This window comes from Anas acuta, chromosome 3 (assembly GCF_963932015.1).
Source record: "Anas acuta chromosome 3, bAnaAcu1.1, whole genome shotgun sequence".
Classification (NCBI taxonomy): Eukaryota; Metazoa; Chordata; class Aves; order Anseriformes; family Anatidae; genus Anas; species Anas acuta.
In genome coordinates this window covers 57574142-57595355 of record NC_088981.1, presented here as the reverse complement: position 1 = coordinate 57595355, position 21214 = coordinate 57574142, and the positions used below count along the sequence as shown (strand labels likewise).

The following is a 21214-nucleotide window of genomic DNA, read 5'->3' as shown; positions in this document are numbered from 1 at the left end:
ATTGCACACGAAGTGTAACGCAGCCAACAGAACTGCATGTGGTTTCACTGCCTGGGCATCTTGGGCTGGACTCCGATTTATCAATCACTGGTAACATCTAGGCATTGTCACATCATAAGCATGAGGGTACTGAGGAAAAAAGGAAATCAACACAGTTGCAAACATCATAACACACTTTAAAAAAATAAAATCAAAGGAAGAAGGCCTGCTGCAAGACAGCCAGACAGCTGGTCTTTGCAGGAAAAGCTTCCTTTGTCTCGTGAAATTTCTCCCCCATCACCCTTAAATACAGTTTTTGGAGCAGCCATTCCACGAACAGCTGGGTGCCTTTGCTTAGGTGGTCAGAAAAAAAAGGAAGGCAAGCAGTACGGCTGAAAACAAAACAGCTGAGCGTTACCATTGTCTATCCTGTGCTCTCTCCTTTCCCCATCTGTATTTGCTAATGAAACTTGAAACTGTACAGATTTGAAAAAGAGACAGTCATCACAATTCAGGAATTCTTTCTGCTCACATTCAGAGGGAACACAACCTTAGACCCAAGGTTATTCAAAAGCAGATTTCTTTCAGAGTAAGTCCTCATCAACTGCACTAAAGGTCTTTGAACATTAGACCTTTTTCTTCCCCCTCCCGGCCTTTTCATCCACCGATTATTTCTACGGCTTTCAGTTAGGGCGATGTGTCAACAGCTCCACTCCCCTAAAACAATAATTTAGCTGAAAAGGAGCAGCACTGAGCTCAGAGCAAGTACTCGAGGCCTCCCAAACACAGACATATCACATGCACAAAGACACTGCCACGCAGTGTTAACTTAGCCCACCGGATGCAGCATTTACAGACACTCTTCTGAAGTGAAAATACATTCTTTTCAGACAAAAATTCGTCCCAATCCCTTCACCCTCCGAAACAGTAAAAGAATATGAATGTTTTATCCGTTTGCAAATCCGTTCCTGTTATTTATTCCCTGAATAAAGGCGACACTGAACAACCACCAGCTACCGAGGAGGAATCGCTCTCTTACTCGGCCAGAAGTTGTCGTCCTCCTTGCTCAGCACCCGTCTCTGGAGGCGCCCGGGCAGCCTGGTGTGCCCATTGCCCATCCTGCCGGAGTGCAGCGGGATGAGTTCCTCCTCATCATCATCATCCTCGCAGCCGGGCTGCCACTTGCTCCTGCTGAGGCAGCCGACCATGGGGTCGGTGGGCAGGCAGTGCACATAGGCGATCATTGTCAGCCGCTGCTCTCAAGGATGTCCCCGCTGTCCCCAGTGGCTACTTGGGAGCCGAAGGGAGTGGCCTGCTCATAACCCTTGAGCGGACGCATTCAGGGCGCTGTGAAGGGAAAGATTTTCTCCTCCTGTGCTCAGACAGGCTAAACTACTTGGTTGTGCTGCAAACGGCGCAGAGCCAGAAACCAGCGGCTGCACGGGGCTGCGAAACGGAGGCATCTGCCCCAGCCTCCTCCCGTCCTGCCTCTGCCCAAGCCTGCTGCTCCTCTTAAGCTTTATCCCCGATTATTCAGCACCCCCTGAACTACAGGTAGCAGGGCCGTACGCAGATGGCCGCAGCCAAGGAGCTTATTTAAAGCTCACCGTAATCGCCGTGACACCGACAGCCAGAGGGCTGCTGCGGGGCAGGGATCTGCCAGCAGCAGGGGCATTTGCATTCTTCCAGGCTGCAAGAGCAGAAAAGATACATAGAATAAAGAAAAAAACAAAAAACACAGTGTGGCAATTTCCATGCTTGGGTTTTAGGAAGGACTCCCCCTTTCCCAGTTGGAAGCACAGCAATTGCCACCAGAGGAAGCAGCAGGTATCTTCCAGGTTAGGCTGCAACCAGGTTTCTGGCTGCACAAAGAACCAGCAGTTCCCAGTTCACACCCAATTAGTACTTCATAAATAAACGCATCCCCACAACACCTCTAAAGGATAGGCATTACTCCTATTTAAGGATGAAGCCGGTCTCAAAGGGATTTAGGAACCTGCCCACAGAGAGGAAAAGCCAGGATTACAATTATCCTGGGTTCTTCCACCCACAGGCCACCAGCCCGCAGCACCTCTCCCAAACGCTGCACTACTGAGGACGTTTCCACGCTGGTTTCCACACCAGCCCTAATCTCGCATCCCCTGTGCTGTTTGCCTTCAGGGCTCGGGAATCGTGCCCTTCCTGCGCTGTTCAGCCAGCTCAGCACGCTCAGACTGGGACAGCAAGGGAAACAGCACAGACATGCACCCTGCACAGTCATACATCCTCAGCAGCTTTCTAAAGTTTGGGTTGACTTGATATTGTTTGACTCTTGGCCTGCCTCCTTAACTCCTCTTCATGGATGCTCTGGTCTCAACCCATACCAGACACCAAAGCTACCGCTCTACAGTAGTGTCAGGTAAGTATTCATGTATTTTAGAAAATGCTTTTTTGCTGACTGGTTGGTATCTAGAATAAACTTTTGGGCAGAAAAATCCCTGGTTAGGGAAAATAATTAAAAAAGTCAGACACAGACCTGCCGCCACCTGCATCCCCAGCCCCATCCCAGAACACCACGTGTGCATGCAGGCTGCCTGCGGGCACCGCACCAGGGTGGCATCCAGATTCAGGCATGCAAAATGCACAGCACCACCCAGCACAAACCGTCTGCAAAACTGAGTCAACGGGGCTGGCAACGTGTAGAAAACTAGCCAGAAAATGGCTGGCTTTGGTTTGTTTTCGTTTAATGTTCTGCTACTTTGCGCAGTGATCTGAACGAAATATTTCCACTATATAATGTTTTATAGACACCTCACAGGGTTGAATCTCAGCAAACTTGCCAACCGATAAAAACAGATCTTAGAATGACGAGTGCCAGAAAACTTTAATGAACAGAGATGAAACAAGCCCTGTCCCGGGAAAAGTCCCTGTCTAAAAGATGCACAAAAGTTGGTGTTTTGTATTTATTTCTGCTGCACGGCCTGCAGACAGAAACATTGTCTTTTATGAGGCAAGAATACAGCTGGATTTATGCTATGCTTTTTATTTTAACAACTCAAAATCATGTTATCAAATTGTATTTCACAAGCTGATGTCATCACAACGCCATGCAACTGTTACTTGATGTGAAAGCGAGGTGTAGTTGTACCTCAAACCAACGGTGCTCTGTAACACGCAGTGCTAACATGGGTGCAATAAAATGGTGGAAAAAGGCAAAATTCAGTGTTCAGCAGACTGAGATGTTCCCAAGCACTTAACAAGATAACACAGGATAACATATTGGCCTGCAGACCCAATAACATTTAACACGCGCTTCTCCAGACTACAGAAATGCTCCATTAGCCATGTTTTCAATGCACGCTCACGAAGGAAGGCTGACACACGATAATGGGATCAGGGCTGAAATCCAGTTTAACAAGTATATTTACCATATGGCAGGCATTAATGTCCACACAATTTTTTTTTTTTATGTAAAGAATAAGTCTGTTCTTCCCTGGAGCCTGGAAGGCCTTGGTACCATACACGATACAGGATCTGATGACGGTGATGGCCTCAGCTATTAGCAAAGGAGGAACCATAACGAGTTAGGAAGAGGATGTGCCGTTCTCATGTGAGGAAGGCATTGTGTACCTTGCCAACTGCACCTTAACAGAAAACATAAAAGCAATTATTTTATACTGTAAACGTATGGAGCAATAATCCGAGTCAAAGTTTCACCTGAAATCTTACCATAAAATTCCTGATTGAGCTTCACATAGTCTACTTCAACTAAAGGGTTGTTTTATTCTTTTTTTTCCTAAAAATCACAGAAGTGAGACTGATCATTTTTCTCAGCCTTGAGCTATTATTAATATAAAGATTTCCCTAAATAGCATTTTATTTCCTTTATTATTCTTTTTCACGCTGTTTAAAAATTGCACTATTAGTAATTCAAGTACAAATGTTCTGAGCAGATTGTTAGACACACGTGTGCATCCTTTTATCAGCATATTTCATGTTTGCTAAGCCATCTCTTTACAGTTTCTCGGGCTCTGTTAGGGAGAGTTTGAATAATTAGAGAGCAAATTGATTACATTATACTGGAAACAACATTTGGTCTGAAGAAAAAAGGTGGTTAAGAGTTTGATGGACACCCAAAACTGTGACTAACTTGGTGATTACGAGAAACAAAATAAAAAGACAACCAAAGAAAACATCAGCCCTCCCATTAGACATGCCTATGTGCTCCTGACCTCCCAAACCGGCAGAGATACTGATGACTTATTACATGTAGGAGTTTTAAAAGCCTACGGGATGTGCATAATGGAAACACAGGGGATTAGGAATCACAAAGTATGGGCACGGCAGTCCTACCCTGATATCAACATAATCCTTCCAAATATGCCACATGAGAAACTTGATCATGGGTCTTTACATACAATTTGCAGATCCTCTGTGTAGAAGAAAAATAGTAACATACACAATGTAGTAAAATAACAGCATCTCTATCAACACCACTCACAACAAAACCAAACCATCAAATCTGGTAATTTCCAATGCGAGCCCAGCAGCCACATGTGAAATTAAAGGGAGGTGGTAGAAATCCGCGGGGATGAACTCTGCCCTCATTAGACAGCGACTCTATTTATAACCGCGGAGGGTTGATGCATTCTGGGCTTTTCAGCTGATCAGCTGGAGGGTTGAATTGTAGTTACAGTTCTTTTTAAACCAACAAGCAAACAAACCAGTGCATCTGAAGCCCTGCCTCACGTTCGCTAAACACACAGGAGTAGACAAAAGCTGGAGAATTTCACAAAGAAAGGAAAAACAAAAACCCCAAACCCTTGAGGTATTATAATTCTTTTTTTTTTTTTTTAACTGAAAATGAGTATGTCAGACAGGAAGGGAGCAGGATGTACCAGCTTTACAGTTTCTGAAGCAAGTCAAACATTTGAAGAGCTCTTACAATGCTGAGACATCAATGAGCACCGGAGATGAAGGGGCCGCGGGAGGGGCGGCCGCCCTGCAGCCAGGATGTGCACCAAGCTTCACGCTGCTCCGAAAGCTCTCTCCACACGGCCACATTCACATTCCCTGGTATTAGCACCGTCCATGAATACGTTCACGGGATTATTTTTATCAGATGCTTGCTATTGTACAGCATACATCAAGCTTTTAACCCTTTTTTTTTCTTTTAAGGATGTAAGTAATAAGGCCTGTGCAGCTGGAAGAGCTGGAACGGCACGGCAACTAAAAGCAACACTGACAACAAAATGCACTTTGTAAAAAGCTACGGCAAGTGATGCTGGCAACTGTGCTGACAGACTGGGTGCCAGCCCCTGAAGGCAGGCTGCGGTGGCTCCTGGTGTAGGAACTGCCAGCTGCAATTTTTGGGTGCCACCCCTGTGCAAAGCTCAGCCCTCTGCACGGTGCTGAACCTGCAACCCATCCACACAGCACGCACCCGTACAACTCGGGCACAACAGGAAGACAGAAAGCAAACAAACAATGTAAAAATGAGCAATGTGAAGAATCAATGCCCTGGTGAAAAACAAAAATGTCTTTTAAAACCCCCCTGACAGAAGTTTCTTTCTGGTGCTCTCTACTAACTCCATCCCTATTCACAAAACAGCTCCTCTGGTTTTGTGTTCACTCTGAGCTCAAGATTAACATGCTTCCCATTAAAACCATGCAGAGATTGCTCCACATACTTTTGGTATCTTTGCTTCCAACAGCCCTTTCCTGCCTCTTCATATACAAACCTCTTGTGCTGAGCTGTTACAATGTGGAACAGCCTCCCCGCATCTCCCTGCCTCATCAGTTCTCAGCACACCCATGACTCTTGCTTTTATACCTTAATTTCATTTTTCCTTTGCTGTTATGTAGTAGCCCTCTGTAATTATTTTTAATCCAATAAGTATTTTGAGATATGGCATACGTGTAAGACGCTGGAGGAGGAGAAGCACACGTATTACATTATTGGCAGTCCCTGGGCACTTAAAAATACACTTGTGTGTTGCAATTGTTCATCTTTCAATTTGAAAGCCCAATTAAGAGCAACAAACAGTGTCTTTTGTTTGATATCAACTCCTGATCGTATTCAAACAAGAAAGCAAATAAAGCCAGCAGTGAAAGCAGCAGGCAGATCAGACAAATCTTTCTGTTCTTTGCCGGTTCAGCTCTGCCACCATACAGATGCGAGGCTTTTGCTGAGGTGAAGCGTTTGGGGTGGTACCTTTTGGGAAGCGGACTGCCACTGGGAAGGGGGGCAAGGCACCCTTGGGTGTGAGGACGGGGACATCAGAGAGATGGAAGCAATTCCTGGCTTCAGGGGTGAGGTCCCACGTTTCTGAAAGTATGGAGCAAGAGATGACCCACCAGAAGCCAGGGGAGCGGGCGGCTCCCAGCCCGGATGGCCACGCAAGCGGCACCGCAGGCCCGTACACCATGCAAACAGAGGAGACATGGCACCAGGAGCTGATTTCACAGCCCATGCTAATGGCAGCTCACAGTGGTGGCAGGATTGCCCAGAGCAGCTCTGCTTATTAACCTCATTACCGTGGTAACAGAGAAGGAAAGAAGCCACCCTCCTGACCCTTTTTCTCTCACCATTCTTGCAGATTCAGAAGCCCACGGGGGGACACGGAGCAGCACTGACCTCCCTTCCACCCAGCAGCTCAGTGAAACATGGGACTCCACGCTTGATGAAGGGGGGTCAATAAAAACCAAAGCAACCTGTGCTGCATCACAAAAGCCTCCAGAAGGCTGCAGGCCCCCAGCCCATGTCCTTCTGGAGAGGAGCTTCTCGGCCTGGGACTGACACCACCACTGCCCTCCACACATGGTGCCACCTCCCGCTGCCTCAGCCAGGGGCACAGCCCAGAGGTTGAAAGGATCCAAAGCCCTGTAGAGGTCAATTTTTGGTGGCTGCTCTTACAACAGTCTCATTTTGCATGCCTCAATGAGGTCGGCACAGAAAAATGCTCTTATCCTTCACACTAAAGGAAGAAAGAAGCGTGGTTTTGCTAATATGTCAGCCGCACATTTGCTTTGCTCTGGGTGTCCCTCCCAGTGCAGCCCTTGCCACCTCCCTGTCCCTCAGGACCTCACAGCCACCGCTCCAGGCTACGCGCCCTCTTCCCATGGCACTCGCTACTGCGGGCGTAGCTTTTCACAGTCGTCGCTGGCTGGTTAAGATAAGGGAGTTTCATTATTTTTTAACACACAGCTGATGAGAAAAGTAACCCTGTCGCACGCTTCTGCCCGCAGCCTAAGGAAAGCTTGTGCCTCAGCAAAGAGAAGCAGATTGAAAGAGCTAAACCAATATTTTATATCAAGTATCACCACATTAACCTGGAATGGGTCAGCTCGAAATTTTTAATCTAAGGCATCACATTTGCTTGCAAACGGTATTTATGCAAGATAAGCCAGTTAGAATTAGCTTCTTAGGAGTTACAGCTAGATACGGCCTGCATACTTTACAGCAGGTCACGTAAAGGCTTTTTAAAAAAAGTAGGTAAACTCTTGGATTTGCAGATCATGGCAGAGGAATGCATCAAATTCCATTAGAAAGAGTAATGACAAAAATATGTGGCCATTACATTGGAAAGATTAGGTTAATGAGGAGCAGTACAAAGTAGCAGTATTTCAATCCAAGACAGAGTTACACCCTAAGAATGTTCTTCTTGAGTCCAGGGATCAATAAGATATCCATATGCTATGTAAACTTTTAGTATCAATTATATAATTATAAAAAAAAGCACAGTGATTTGTCCATTTTGCATCTTCTACAGCAGACTTTCTGGAGTGCTGTTTCATGCAGAACACACCGTTACTGGCTGAAGGCAATTGTTCTTACAATTACGATATCTGATTTGGCAACAAAACGATTAAACACAAGTGTTATAGCTACTCCAGCCTACCAATGCCCTTCTTTTTTGGCACCTCAAGTTACTGCTCTGCAAAAGAATACAAGTGAAATGGTGAGCTTCACAAAATCGTCTGGGAAGGGCAGCTGTCTGTGTACCTGCCACAGTCAGCAAGCAAATTAATATATTCCGTTGTCTATGGGTTTCAATTTCTGTCTGTTCAGTAGCAATAATAATACTGTTAATTCTAAAATTCCAAGCAATACCCTCAAAAATAAGACCCCCTCTAGATTACTCTCCCCACATGCAGATATTATCGGGTCAGGGAAGAATTTTGTATTCAGCATCCTTGACTGAGCAATGCAAAATGTATCTTGGCCCATATCAAAAACACAAACCATGACATAGTAAATTTATATAATTTTCCAAGTCTATGCTTCTGGTAATTTCAGAATTATGTGTTATGGAATTACAGATTTTGACAAAATACATCTTCCTCAGATCAAGGTAAGTTTGGATCTGAACAAATCATTATAAACTTTGATGCTCTTCAAAAGAGTCACTCAGCTTTTACATGTATTTTGTCCCTCCCAATAGATTTCTTTTTAAAGAAAAATGACAGTAAAGCCCCACAAATTAGGATGATAATTCAAGACTAGGTTTCAAAATTTTAGTGGAAAAGTAAAATTATTTTAAACTCATTTAAAAGAATCCTTTAAGAAAAGAAGACAGAAGAGAATCAAAATATAAATGGACATAAGATGGACATATGTGTTTTGGTGGTTTTTTTTTCATCAAATCAAAAGATAAACAGCATAACACCTCCTTATATTGTGTAAGAAAGCAAGCACAGAAAGCCAGGTTTCAAAATCTACAGACTTAATTACATCCCAGGTAGATTTCAAGTTAAAATCAAACAAGAGTTTTTATTCTTTGAAATTCCAGCTAAAGGATGAAGGGAAATATCTCTCTGCAGGCACTATTGCAAAGACAAAAAGCACCAGGGTCCCACAAAGATAGCAAGGGGCTGGCTCAAGCTGCCCACTGTTGAGTTTCTGTGGATAAAGTTTCCAGGCATTCCGGTGCATGCAGGAAAACTGGTTCTGACTGATACTGATCTGCAAGCCTGGGTTATCTGGGGTCTTCTGATATTTCCAACCTAAAACTAAAGAGTTATTTCAGCTCCAAGATTTTAAGAAAAACACCAGCAAAAAAAAATAATTCCTTAAAAAAGAATTATCCAAACAAGGGCTGCGCACACTGGCTATTTACTTAGCACTCAGCAGCCACAGGAATCTCGCCTTCAAGAAACTGCATTTTCGTGATACTTCAGTCACGCCTTCTACACAATCAGGTTCTCTCAGTTCCAGTGATGAATCTGTGGTGTGTTTTATTACTTTAAATGTAAACATAAATGTAAATTTCCTAATGCAAATGGCTTTCGCAAACTTGAAGTGATTAGCCCACGTATCCACATGAGCTCGTGCTTATGTGGAGTCTGATAAGCAAAGCAACCTCTCCTCAGGAAAACACCACAAGGAGCCATCAGAGACCTTGGAGCTACAAGCTGCTTGGCCCACCGGGGTTGAATACACCTCATGGCAGCAGCCCTGGGACAGCCACGAGGCAGTGGCACAGTCCTCACCAGTCACACCTCTACAGGACATGCCCAGGGTCCACAACAATACAATTTTGACACTTGGACTAAGGAAAATAAGGCTTAGAAAAGAATCAGAAACTGTTTTCCAAACACTGTTTCAGCAGGGAAAATAGTCCAGCTCCCCCCCCCCTCCACCTCACCCACTTACTTAAGTATATCCTTGGCCTCAATCCTGCCAAGGATTGTTGCTGCCACCTAGAAATCAGCCCACAGCAGCACACAGGAACAGAGTTTCGTAAAATGAAACTTCATGGCATAGAAAAGTGTTGTTTTCAAACCTTCAGAACGCAATGAAGAAACCAAGAGAATTTGACGGCTTTCTTTCACCTTTTCAAAATTGCTTTTCCAAAATTCTCAAAATGTAGCAGTATAATAGAAATGCAAAATAATAATAATTTCTAAAATTATAATTAAGGTACTAAGCACATACTACCAGTCGTAATTACACAAGCTTCATCACTCCACACATATTCCCAGTTCTTCCTCCCTCCCTCCCTTCCTCTCAGTGTGCTGCCAGGAGTGAAGCTTAAAACCAACTTTCATCCTTCTTCCTTTGGTGTCTCCATGAGCTGCCTGTTTTCCAGCAGGCACCTGGCTTGCATGGGGAAGGACAGCTATCCACAGGCCGCTGCTGCTCAAGTGATGCCTCCTGGTTGCCAGCAGCTACAAAAACCTCTTGAATTCACCTGGCGTACGAAAATGTGACAAGAAGCATACTTATGGATTTAAATGAGAATGGGGATGGATTAAAAAATTGGAAGGGGGACAGGGTGCTGTGCTGGAAAGAGAGTTTTAACAGATCTCTGGATTAGGAGGATTCCCATGCCAAAAAGGACCTTCTAAGAGGAGGCCTACAGAAAGACACTGTGGTGTCTTGCCACATGTGTAACTACAGCACGTCATGGGTAAAGGGCAAGGGAGAAACTGGTGGGTGTCAGCCAGGTCTGAGGTCCCTGTGAGAGCCGGCAATCTGTAAAATACAACTCCTAAGGAAGGTGGAGCACACCCAGTGCTAGAAAAGGAGAGGAGAAGCCCATCAGGCCCGACCAGGCCAAGCTGGCAGGATTTCTGCCTCAGCAGCACCTGCAGCTCCATGTGAGGGGAGCGCCCGCACACCTGCCAGCCAGCTCAATGCCAGCAGGGCCTTGCTCCCCACCTGGCCTCCAGTGCGGCAGAACAACACAAAGATGCCACAATTAAGCACGTGAGGAGATCATTATTCCTGGCCCTCACATCCCCAGACCTCCAGGAAGCCAAACGACCTCTGCCACAGACCCCACTTACGGGCTCTACAAATTCTAACTTACACTTTACCCAAAGTTATCATGAGCCATCTTAAAAACACTTCTTTGTCCACATTATCCTGTTTGGAAGTCTGTTCCACAACTTCCCTCCTCAGATGGTTTGGGACCTTTTAATGTCTGACTTCAATTAATCCAGAAGTCACTCGTAACCATTCATCTTGTGCCAACACAGGCCTTTAACTTGAGCAGGTTTCCTCCCTCCTTGTGATATTTACCTTCCAAGCTACCAGCTAGACTAAATAAGACCTGTGTTTGTAATCCCTCTGCATCAGACCAGCAATTAAGCTTAAAATATTTTCAAATCTGAAGGTCCAGATAAGTTACACGAGAGCTTTAAGTGCCAGAAACATTTTCTGGATTTTTTAAAATATAGATAGAAAAGAGTGGGATGCTCTAGAGGACTGGAAGTCAGGCAACACTGGGATAGCATTAAAATAAGATGCCTGGGGTAATTATAGACTGTTTCACCAGACATTCACCACAGGCAAGATCACAGCTGTGGCAAGACTTTGAATAAAAGAATTAATAAAATTTCCATCTCTTAATGCCAGGCAACGTGCTTTCCCAGGAAGCAGGTCTCCCATTTGACAAAAGTTTATGGCATTTCCCCACAAGCAACACCAGTCTTCTGCACAAATGCTGCTAGGGGAAAAAAAAAGCCAGTGTAGACGAGTGACAAGCATGGGCAGTACGAATCTGGTAATATTATACTTAAACAATGTGAAATCGTTACTAAGCTTAAACCACTGAAAAATGTGGGGAGATATTTATAGGCTCCAAGTATGTGCACGCTCTTTTAAAGACCACTTCAACATGAAATTCTTTCAATACTTCTGTATCCCATCAGCTGCGCACGCTACTTTTTGCTTATGTTTTCATATTCTCTAACCTGCATGCTTTTGCTGTTTAGAATTAACAGAGTTGGCTTCTTGCTGCAATTTGGCAGAAATTCGCTGCCCTCTGCTACTGCAGTGCACAGCAATCACCATCTGCACTGTGCTCACCAGCCCCCAGGTGACTGGGGGTGTTAACAGGTATTGCTTGAAAGCAAATGTTAGCAGGTCAAGGAAAGCAGCAAGTGATCTTGCTATGATTCATTTACCATCAGCCCCCCTTCAGGATTGCAGTGTTGTGTCAGTTGTGCAAGCGGTTCTTGTTGCAGCCTGCAATGAAGTAGGCATGGAGCAGAAAGGCAGGGAATGCATTAAGTGCTCACATGGAAGTAAAACTAGAGGCAGAGAAAAAGTTATGTGTTAATTATCTGTTTGTGACAGTAGACAAGTCAATTTTCAAAGAGTCTTAAAGACTGAACAACAACACCTGAATAAACCAACGGATCACGAGCATCAAGTATTTCTGTATGTGTTTACACCAGACTGTTTAAAAAACACAAGCTGCAGTCACCTACCAAAAGCCAGGCACGTACAGAAGCCTCTCCTGACCTCCACATTTCCAATTATCAGCTAAAGGTCTGCTGAAGGGGAGGTTCAATACTAACTGCTTTCACATCCAAATCCATGCAGCTCGCGTTGTCTCTATGCCAATTTAGCGTGAGTTTCCCCCTGCGTAGCAGGGCAAAAGACCCATGTACCCTGAGGAGGGCTGGCATGCCTACTGGAGGAGATTTTTATCTAATGCCTGATTATATTCTGCCCTGTTTCACCCACTGCCATCAGTGTTCTTAAAATTTTAACGGAAAAAATACATGCCCACACCCTGTTCTGTTACCAAAAAAGGAAAAAAACACAAACACACCAAACAAAAGGCATTCATTTGGTGGGGTCTGAGCCTGTGCCATTTGGTGGCCTCTGTCAGGGCAGTCAAATAAGGCAGCCCAAAGGAGTGTAACAACATGCTTACATTTGGTGAACAAATGTATTTACGGGCAATCTCCAAATAATGGAAATGAGAGCTGGGGAACGCAGCTCTCCCCAAGGGGTTGTCACAGCAGGTGTGGCACAGGGCTGGGCACAGACCCAGAAAAAAAGTGGCAGAGAAGGTGTGGGCACTGCCTCGGTGCTCTGCTGCCTTGGAAACTCACTTCACTCTTACATACGCTGCCCTCCTTCCAGTGTGTTCCCTTCCTGAAGAGAAAAAATAGAAGTACGCGGGGATCTGCAACACTTCCAAGCACCTGAGCAACTTCAGTGAGGATTTAATTATCTAAACCTATAATCTTCCTTTCATTATGCTCCATTTCATTCTGCAGTTCCAGGCACGGTTAGAAGTACGTCCTATTCATTGCTCTCTGATACGAGGAGGACAGACCCATGGCAGATGCTGTGAACATGCTTAGCCACGTATGTATCTCTTCACCTCTACATCTCTCCTTCCTTCTGCATGGGGTAATAAAGTTCTTGCTTAATCGACAAAAACTCCAAACTTCAAGCAATCTTAAACACTCAAATCTCTTCAGTATCAAAGCAACAATTGGTTTGTTTGCTCAGCACGTGAATACGCCACGTCTGACAGACCTCTCTAGCTGTGCATTGCCATGTCAGGAATTCACACAGATGTAATTGTTAAGACCAAGCTATGTGAAGACTTCCCCTCGGTGGCAGGCCTCAGCTGCATCACAGATGCACCAGGCAGTGATCAGCTTGGACGGGGACAGGAAAAGAAGTGGCAAAGAAAACAGCTTGGAACAAGCACAGCAGGAAGAACCCGTGAAATACCAGAGAAGCAAAGAACAACAGCAGGGCTCTTCTTTCAGAAGCAGGCTTACTAACTCCAACAGTCCCGTGCTTGAGATTTAATTCTGATTTGCCTGTACTAATTCTGCATTTCTTCAAATTGCTTTTAGAATTACAGATGAGAAACGTCCTCACAGTTACTTACACTATTAAAATAACGCATACGACATTAAAAAAAACAACCACAAAAAGAATGGGTCTGACTCACAAGCCCAATTGTGATAACACAGAACTGAGACAGGAATAAAAAAAAAAAACAATCTGAAATGAAGTCAGAGGAACAAATACCACACAATCAATCAGCTGCTTTCTTAGGCTTAAAACAAACACTAAATTCTGCAAAGGATCTTCGCTCTGACAGATTACTCCATTTAGATTACTGCAAGTCCCCTCCCTCACTTTGGCTTGCTGTTATATGAAAGAATTAAAACTTTAAGCAGAAAGAAATAAAAAAAAAAAGAAAGCAACTTGTACACATTTTGGCTTGCCCAGTTCAACTTGGAAAATGCATTTGTTTAAAAACATCAGAGAAAATCTGTTTCTGATTTCAAACATTGGATATTTTATGAGAACATTGCCAAGAAAAGAATCCAAGGAATGTCCTTACATGCACAGAACACAGGAGACAACTGGTGAGCAGTCCTGTGATCTTTAAAAAAAATTCAAAAATAAAAAAAATCTGCATTTCTACCATGGATCCCTTCTCTAGGGAACAAGCAGCACATGCCTGGGATTTTTCATGGATAGCTTCTATCATAACTTCTTGCTATTATTAGTATAAAAGACTTCCCTCTCAAATCCACAGCTGTAAGACAAGCAAGGATGGAAAATACTTCCCAAGTGCAGGCAGGCAGTAAGCACACATGCTTGCTTTACAGCGTTTTCTTGGCACCCTTCGCCTTCAACAAAAACTATGACCCAAAGAGAAACTCTAGGCAAATATTACAGAAACATGATCTCATTTTTCAGCTCATGCCAATGAACCAAGGCTCACGACCCTTTTAGGAATTAATTCTTTTGGGAGAAAATGCGTTTAATTCTTCCATTCGTACATCTCCAACTCCAACCAGCCCTAGCCACCACGCCGCATCGCCTCTTCTGAGGATGCCCAGCTCTGAACAAGCCCCGAAGTGGCTTGAGCTGCTCATGGCCAGGGGAGCCCAGGGCTGTGCCGAAGAACTGGGTGCTGCTGGCATGAGGGTGCAGCACTGGGGCCACCCCAGCACCCAGCGCAGGAGGGCTCAGGTCACCCTGCCAGCCGGGAGGAGCTGAGGTGCTAGGTGTGTGTGGGCAGAGGGCCAGGCCCCTAAACCTACATGGAGCCCTGGTTTTAGAGCAGGGATTTCATCACTGATCCTATGCATGCCGACCACATCCACACCCACCTAATACACCTCGAACTCTGTCCCTAAACAAACTCAGTGCCCATCGTTTGTCGTATCAAGGCTGCTCATCACAATCAGACTGAGAAAACAACGTGGGAGTCAGGGCAGCATGTAAACAACCACACCACTTCTCCCAGAGCCCTCAGAGCCTAAACAAAAACAGTATCTGAGAGACAGACCTGCTGTGCAGTTTCAAAGCCAAACAAATCCTCCTCCTCAGTAAAAGGACGGGGGCAAAACAACTTCTCTCCATCGCACGTTAAGGTTAACAGGAAGAAATCAGTGATAACGCCTTAGCTGATTTTCAGGATCATGATTTTCAAAACCACGTTAATAATGTAATACACAAAAATTACTGCTTCTAAAGGATGTAATACACAAAAATTACTGCTTCTAAAGGTAGGGAAAAGTCTACTACAACCGCATAAAACAGTGCACAGCACAGTGGCTTACAGAAAACGCTAGAGCATGCAAATAGGAGAAAAGTAAAACATGGTAATCACAATATATCGTTATCCAACAAAACTCTCCAGTACCTTCACTGTTTTGAAGCACAGCCCTAAGATGGGCCTTTGCACCCGGAAACTAGCAACTTATCCAGAAATGCAATCTGAAAAATTTAAAAGCACTCTCCATGCATTCAATCTGAGATTTAGAAAAAAGCAAGCATAGTTCAGTTTTATCATGTACCTTTCTGTACAAAGTCATCTGCTGAACATCTCTGAAAACTTTATTTCTTGGTTCATTTTCTATCAGATGCTCTAGATCAGAAAAGACTAAGTCTTATTAGCTGCCTAGCTGCCCAACTCCCTTGAAAAAGTTTCATCTATTATACTCTTTATTTAAACAATAACTTCTATTCTGCATCTCTACATTAATGCTCTAAAAAAGCTTCAGTTGTCACCGTTTCTAAACTCCAGTAATCCACTGAACTATGTCATGAATTGCAAACCCCTTGCTCTGCAGGTAAAATATTTAAAATAGAGGTGTTTTGTTTTGTCTGTGGCTTTGCTGGTGATTTTTTTTTTATTTTGTACACAGTAGCAATTTAATTTAAGATAAACTGATACACAGCAAAATTGTGTCATTAAATTAATCCAGGTTTTGTCTAGATTCCCTGACTGATTGACTAGCAATTAATTCATTAGTGTAAAATTTGCAGGAAAGGAACTTTATTTCTGCTTTTTAATTAATGATTGGCAAGTGTACCAAGGCCCTTCATGGGGATTTTTCACAAATAAAAGACATCGGTAGAGTGAAAATAGCCAACATTTCGAAGCAACTTAGAGAGAAGAGCAGAAGCTTCTGAGCAAGGGTTGATACACACTCAAGTACTTAATTGCTATCTTTTCACAGGGAAAGGACATTTTTTACCACTCCTAACCCCTTCCTTACAACAGCTCTCTGCTGTCACCTTTCAACAAAGGCTTCTTACTTTCTTCAGTAATAAAAGGAGAGCGGCACTAACACGGATTTTGAATGAAAACAGAAGTACAGATGTTAAACAAAAATAATGAGCTTTTCTCAGTCTATTCAGAACCACGTTCTCAGGAAGTCCAATTAAACAAAATAAGCATCTCCCTTCTGCCTTGGGCATGCAAACTCTTGTTCCTCTGCTATGGCTGTGCAGGAGAGCAGCAGGGGTTTCCATCAGGCATCCGCACCGCCGCAGCACCGCTCCCTGCTTCTCTCCAGGCTCTCTGCTGAGGCCCACATGAGTGGGGCCACGGCTGGGCCGCCACAGGGCCCTCCCTGCTCCATGCAGGAGCCACCACAGAAGTTCCTGTGATGCAAAGCTCGCCCTTTTGTCTGCTGTGCACCATCCTGCAGGATTCGATGCAGGGCCGCGATGTCCCACGCCCTGCACGCAGGAACAAAAGCGGCGATAAATCCGCACTAGCACATCGCCAAACAAAACCCTCTGGCCACGCAGCCCCTCACCTCTCGGGTAGAACATCCCACAGCAGTCCCATCCCCGGTGCACGCTGCCTGCAGAGGGAAGGCAGCTTAGGACCAGCGGGGAAAAGGCTCCCGGTCCTATCCCGTGGGGCCCAGCAGGCCCGGGCCCCAGCGCATCGTGTTGTTGCAGTGTCGCTGCTGCGGGCCCTGCGTGGTCTGTGCTGTGCTTTTGCATACAGCTTATTTCTGCCCAGGACACCTATAGGAAGACAAGCACTCAACTTATATTATTTTTATAAGGGTGACAAGCAGCTGCCACCAGCCCCATTGCTTACTGTTGATATTTGGGTCTGTACGCAGCACACTAAATTAACGTGGTGTTGACCAACTGCTGTAGGGCCTGGCCCTAAACAGCAAAGAAACAGAGGAACTAGGGAGCATTCCCTAGGGTAAGGGTCAGGGCAATCTCCCTTACTAACAACTGAGAATCGCAGCTCTCTCCAAATGCATTAGTTGTCCTGAAATTCTTCATGTAAAGCCAAATTGTGATAAAAAACACATGTAAACACATTATCTTTGGGCAGAGCTCTAGAAATAAATAAATAAAATGGCCCAAACACCTCAAAAGCAGTAGTTTAGGCCACAGATGACAAAGCAGCACTAATGAGATGCCAAGTACCATTAGCCATGCTTAGATCTTAAATATCACATTTCAGGGATCTGTCACCATGTAAGAGAAGTTGCTTCATTTTAGAGCGGGCTAAGAGCAGACTGCTGTGGCTGAGATGTGGAGACATTACAGTGGAACAGCCCCAAATCCAGTTTTTATACAACTTAGCCTGCCTTTTTTTTTTAACTCCTGATTGAAAGGGTACTTTCTAATTTCAAGATTTCCTTATACTATTTCCTTGTGCTCTAAGAAACAAAAGGCCCTTTCTGCCTAATTCCTTTTTCTGGTGTTCCAAGCACACACGCATTGTTTTTGCTGTAATTCTTCAGAGGGCTCCAGGAATACACTTGATAGAGGCCAAATAAACAGAAACATACTGGAGCTGGAGGAAGGTTCCTTGGATACCAGAGGGATTTAAAGGTCCAATCTTGTTAAATCTACTCATTAATTACCTGGAAGAGGAAGTAAGAAGCACATCAGTGGTATTCACAGGGGACTGGGAGCAGCTGTGAACACGCCAGTGGGGACTGAGAAACAGCACAGCACATTCTAGGGGAATCACAAATAGGAGCAGAAAAATATTGAAAAGCGACAAAAACAGCAATCAAGCCCACACAGACACGGGGGAAAATGTACATAAAACAAGTCAGAGGATGCCGTCTACAGAACAGTGCTGTTGTCTGAGAAATCAGATGCAGCCCAGATGCAACTTGGTAGAGAAGTGCTGAAAAGCCTGGGGTTGCTCTGGGCCATAGCACCAGTAGCACATGCTGCTCAGGGCGGGCTTGAGCCAGCATCCCCCCCTCAGGGTGGGCCTGGCTGCAGCAGAGACGCTCTCCAGCAGCCTTTCCCAAGGCAAACTCTGTCCTGTTTGACAACTCCCTCTCTGCCCTCATCAGGAGCCAAGTGGGGAAGCCTGAATGAGATCCCCACCTTCCTGATGTCTGTGGGAAAGAGGGAACTCATCCAAAAAAACAAACAAACAAAAAAACAACCAAGAGAACAAAATTAAAAGAAAAAAAAAGAATCAAACAAGGAAAGCCTGAGCTACCAAGCATGGGGTCTTTTGAAGTGCCTCTACTGTCCCATAGGATGTCAGTCATGGGGTCAAAGAAACAGCAAGGAAGAAAGAGCTTGCCTTTAAAGCCACTGGTTGGGGATCAACTTAACTTCTATCCGCATTCCCAGTGCTGCTCCCATAGCTTATCCAGTGATGGTTTAAGGCAAAGCACATGTGCTGCTGAGGAACTACAAAGCACCACCACCTCATTTTTGCAGCGATGCCTCTAAATGAGAGTTGCCACGGTGGCCACATGCAGAGCAGGTCCAGCTGATGGGGGGTTGCATCAGTGGATGTGTAAACCATGTAAAATGTTGGTTTATGTGGGTGCTCTGGGAGCCCCCCATGGAAGAGGGGAGCTCTGGAAATAGGGATGCATGTTCTCCATCTCCCAAACACCCCAGGTAGTTAGACCTGCCAAGGAACAGCCTACACAACCTGAGGGGTCTGGATGCTCTCTGGCATCTGTGACATTTGCAGGACCTCACACCTGGTCCCGAGCCCCACCAGGAAAGTGGTTCTCTGACCGCCCACCCTGCGTTGTGCTGTGTGTGACACTAAGCAGCCAGGCTTCCCCTTGTACTGGGGTGCTGAACTCTATGGAAATAATATACAAATGCCTTCCAAGAGGCAAATTATGAAGTATAACTGACTGAATACAGCACCATGTGTCAAGCTGAATAGGAAGAGAGAGCTGCAAGTGTGAAATGGTGCCTCTGGGAATGTGAGTGCCCACCACACCTACCACATCAGGGCAGAAGCAGAGGAGGTGATGCCAACTGCTGTGGTCACCTCTCATGAGGACACTGCTCCTGCTAACTGGATGCTAAACACACTGGTTTGATAGAGCAGACCATGACTGACACATGGAGAATAACGCTATTCCCCATACATAACCATGTTTTATAAGGGCTGGTAATGGTCATCTGAAAAGTTTTAATCACATGAAGTTGGGAGGTTTGACACATCAAAACACGTCTTCCTTGCTCTCAAGTCAAACTTAGTTAAAAATATGTATGTACTCGCAGCATTTGGTGCTACTAATGATCGCACCATTAAAATGAGCACGGAAGAAAGCGCAGATGTCTGCCCAACTCAGGGTAAAAGGATCAGGACTTGGGCACTTTCTGTCTTGCTTCACGTGTTTCTGTACCGCAAAAGCACATCCCAGTGTGACCACCAGCCAGCAGGGCTGTTGGGGCGTCTAATTAAACACTTTTTCCTTTAGAACCAAAGTGGTCTGTGGAGACCTATGTTTCTGATACCCTGGACGGGCGCCAACTATTGAAAGAGGTTTTCTAAAGCCTGAATCACTCTGACACATTTCCCTTTCAAACTGTGCGTAAAGCACACAAACAAAAAGCCCTGAAAAATTATCCAAAGAAAACAGATAGAGTAAAAATACAATTTTTGACTGTCACAGTCCCACACTGCTTGTCTCCAGCCAGCCCCAGCACTAAGAAAAGCCAGACCCTGAGCCTACCAGGCGTGGTGGCCACATGAGTGATAAGAGGGGCGAGATAAAGGAGGTCAGCACCAGGATATGCTTAAAGGGACAGCATTGACTTGGACACCAAGCACTGGCTGAAAATCTATTAGCTATTATTTTGGTAACTAGCATTGAACCTTCTCCTAACTGCAAAGCAAGAGAAAATATTTTGCTATTCTCTCTTGCACTTGATATGATTGTATTACCAGTTCCACTCGAGGAATTTTTCACTTGTTAGGGTGGAGCTTCCTCACACAGTGAGGGAGGAAAGAAATATTTTAAAAATTATTATAGACGATGAAATTGGTTTGGGGAAGGTCACAGCAGACCTGGCAAGACAATCGGCTTATTCAGATGATGAGACTGGAAGTCTGTCCTTCCAAGCAGAATCCACGGTGAGTAATTAGAATAACTCCATCAATCTGTTTCAAATAACTCAAACTGATAAACATTTGCCCATAATTAAAATTATTTCTTAAACAACCTTTTCCAATAAAACCTCTGAAACCACTTCAAATTGTTTTCTTAGAGAATTAAGCCTAAAGTGCCATCATCTTACCTGAAGGAGGCATCTAGTTCCACTTCATATCTCCATTCAGGAGCCAAATTAAAATTCTTTATTTATCTATCTGTTTGCTTCATCAAAAGCAGCTTTTTAAAAGACAGCTTTATTTTTATTCCTATAATGGCTATAGCTATACTGGCAGAGTTTTCACTTAGATATTACAGACAGCATTTATGAAATTGTGTTATGGTTTCTGCCTATTACAAACAAAAAGTTCTTCTGTAATAAATCCAGGAATTCCTGCAGGTGCAAAGTGTTTGGCATTAAAACCGACAAAATGAATGATTTTCTGAAAGGGCTATCTTCTGCCTTAAGTGAGGAAGAAAACAAACAAAATGAAGTCATGAATTAGTTTGCCTTATCTTTTGTTTGCCTTACTCTTCAGACCAAGGGCACGGAAAGGACAAAATCTTTGTAAGAGTTGCTGCAGGTCAAGAAAGGCATCCACAACCAACTTCTCTAAATTCATTCAGGAATTTATTTGCCACAAAAGGTGAACAAAGAGGACAAAATGTATAAAGGCTCCCTGTATGAACGAGGAGAAAACTAGTTGTACTGAAACTGACAGTCCTAAATTTTGAGAGGCAAGAGTAGAAATGCTGACGAAAAAGCCTGGAAAAACAACAGGCAATCCTGTTACTTCAATGTGCTGTTAAAGGATCTACTTTTAAATTGAAAACAATA

The 21214-nt window shown here is 44.4% G+C and overlaps 1 protein-coding gene across 8 annotated transcripts in view; it reads right to left on the bottom strand.

The window, feature by feature from the left end:
• NHSL1 (NHS like 1) overlaps nucleotides 1-21214 on the bottom strand; it is a 164533-nt gene that overhangs the window by 65663 nt on the left and 77656 nt on the right. The window contains exon 1 of one of the 8 annotated variants that reach the window (XM_068677280.1): nucleotides 1019-1238. The exons of the other annotated variants lie outside the window; for them this stretch is intronic. Within the exon in view, the coding sequence (XP_068533381.1) occupies nucleotides 1019-1223 (205 nt within the window). The 5' untranslated portion in view covers nucleotides 1224-1238. Of the gene's footprint in view, nucleotides 1-1018; nucleotides 1239-21214 lie in introns of those variants that run through there. 8 annotated transcript variants of the gene reach the window in all.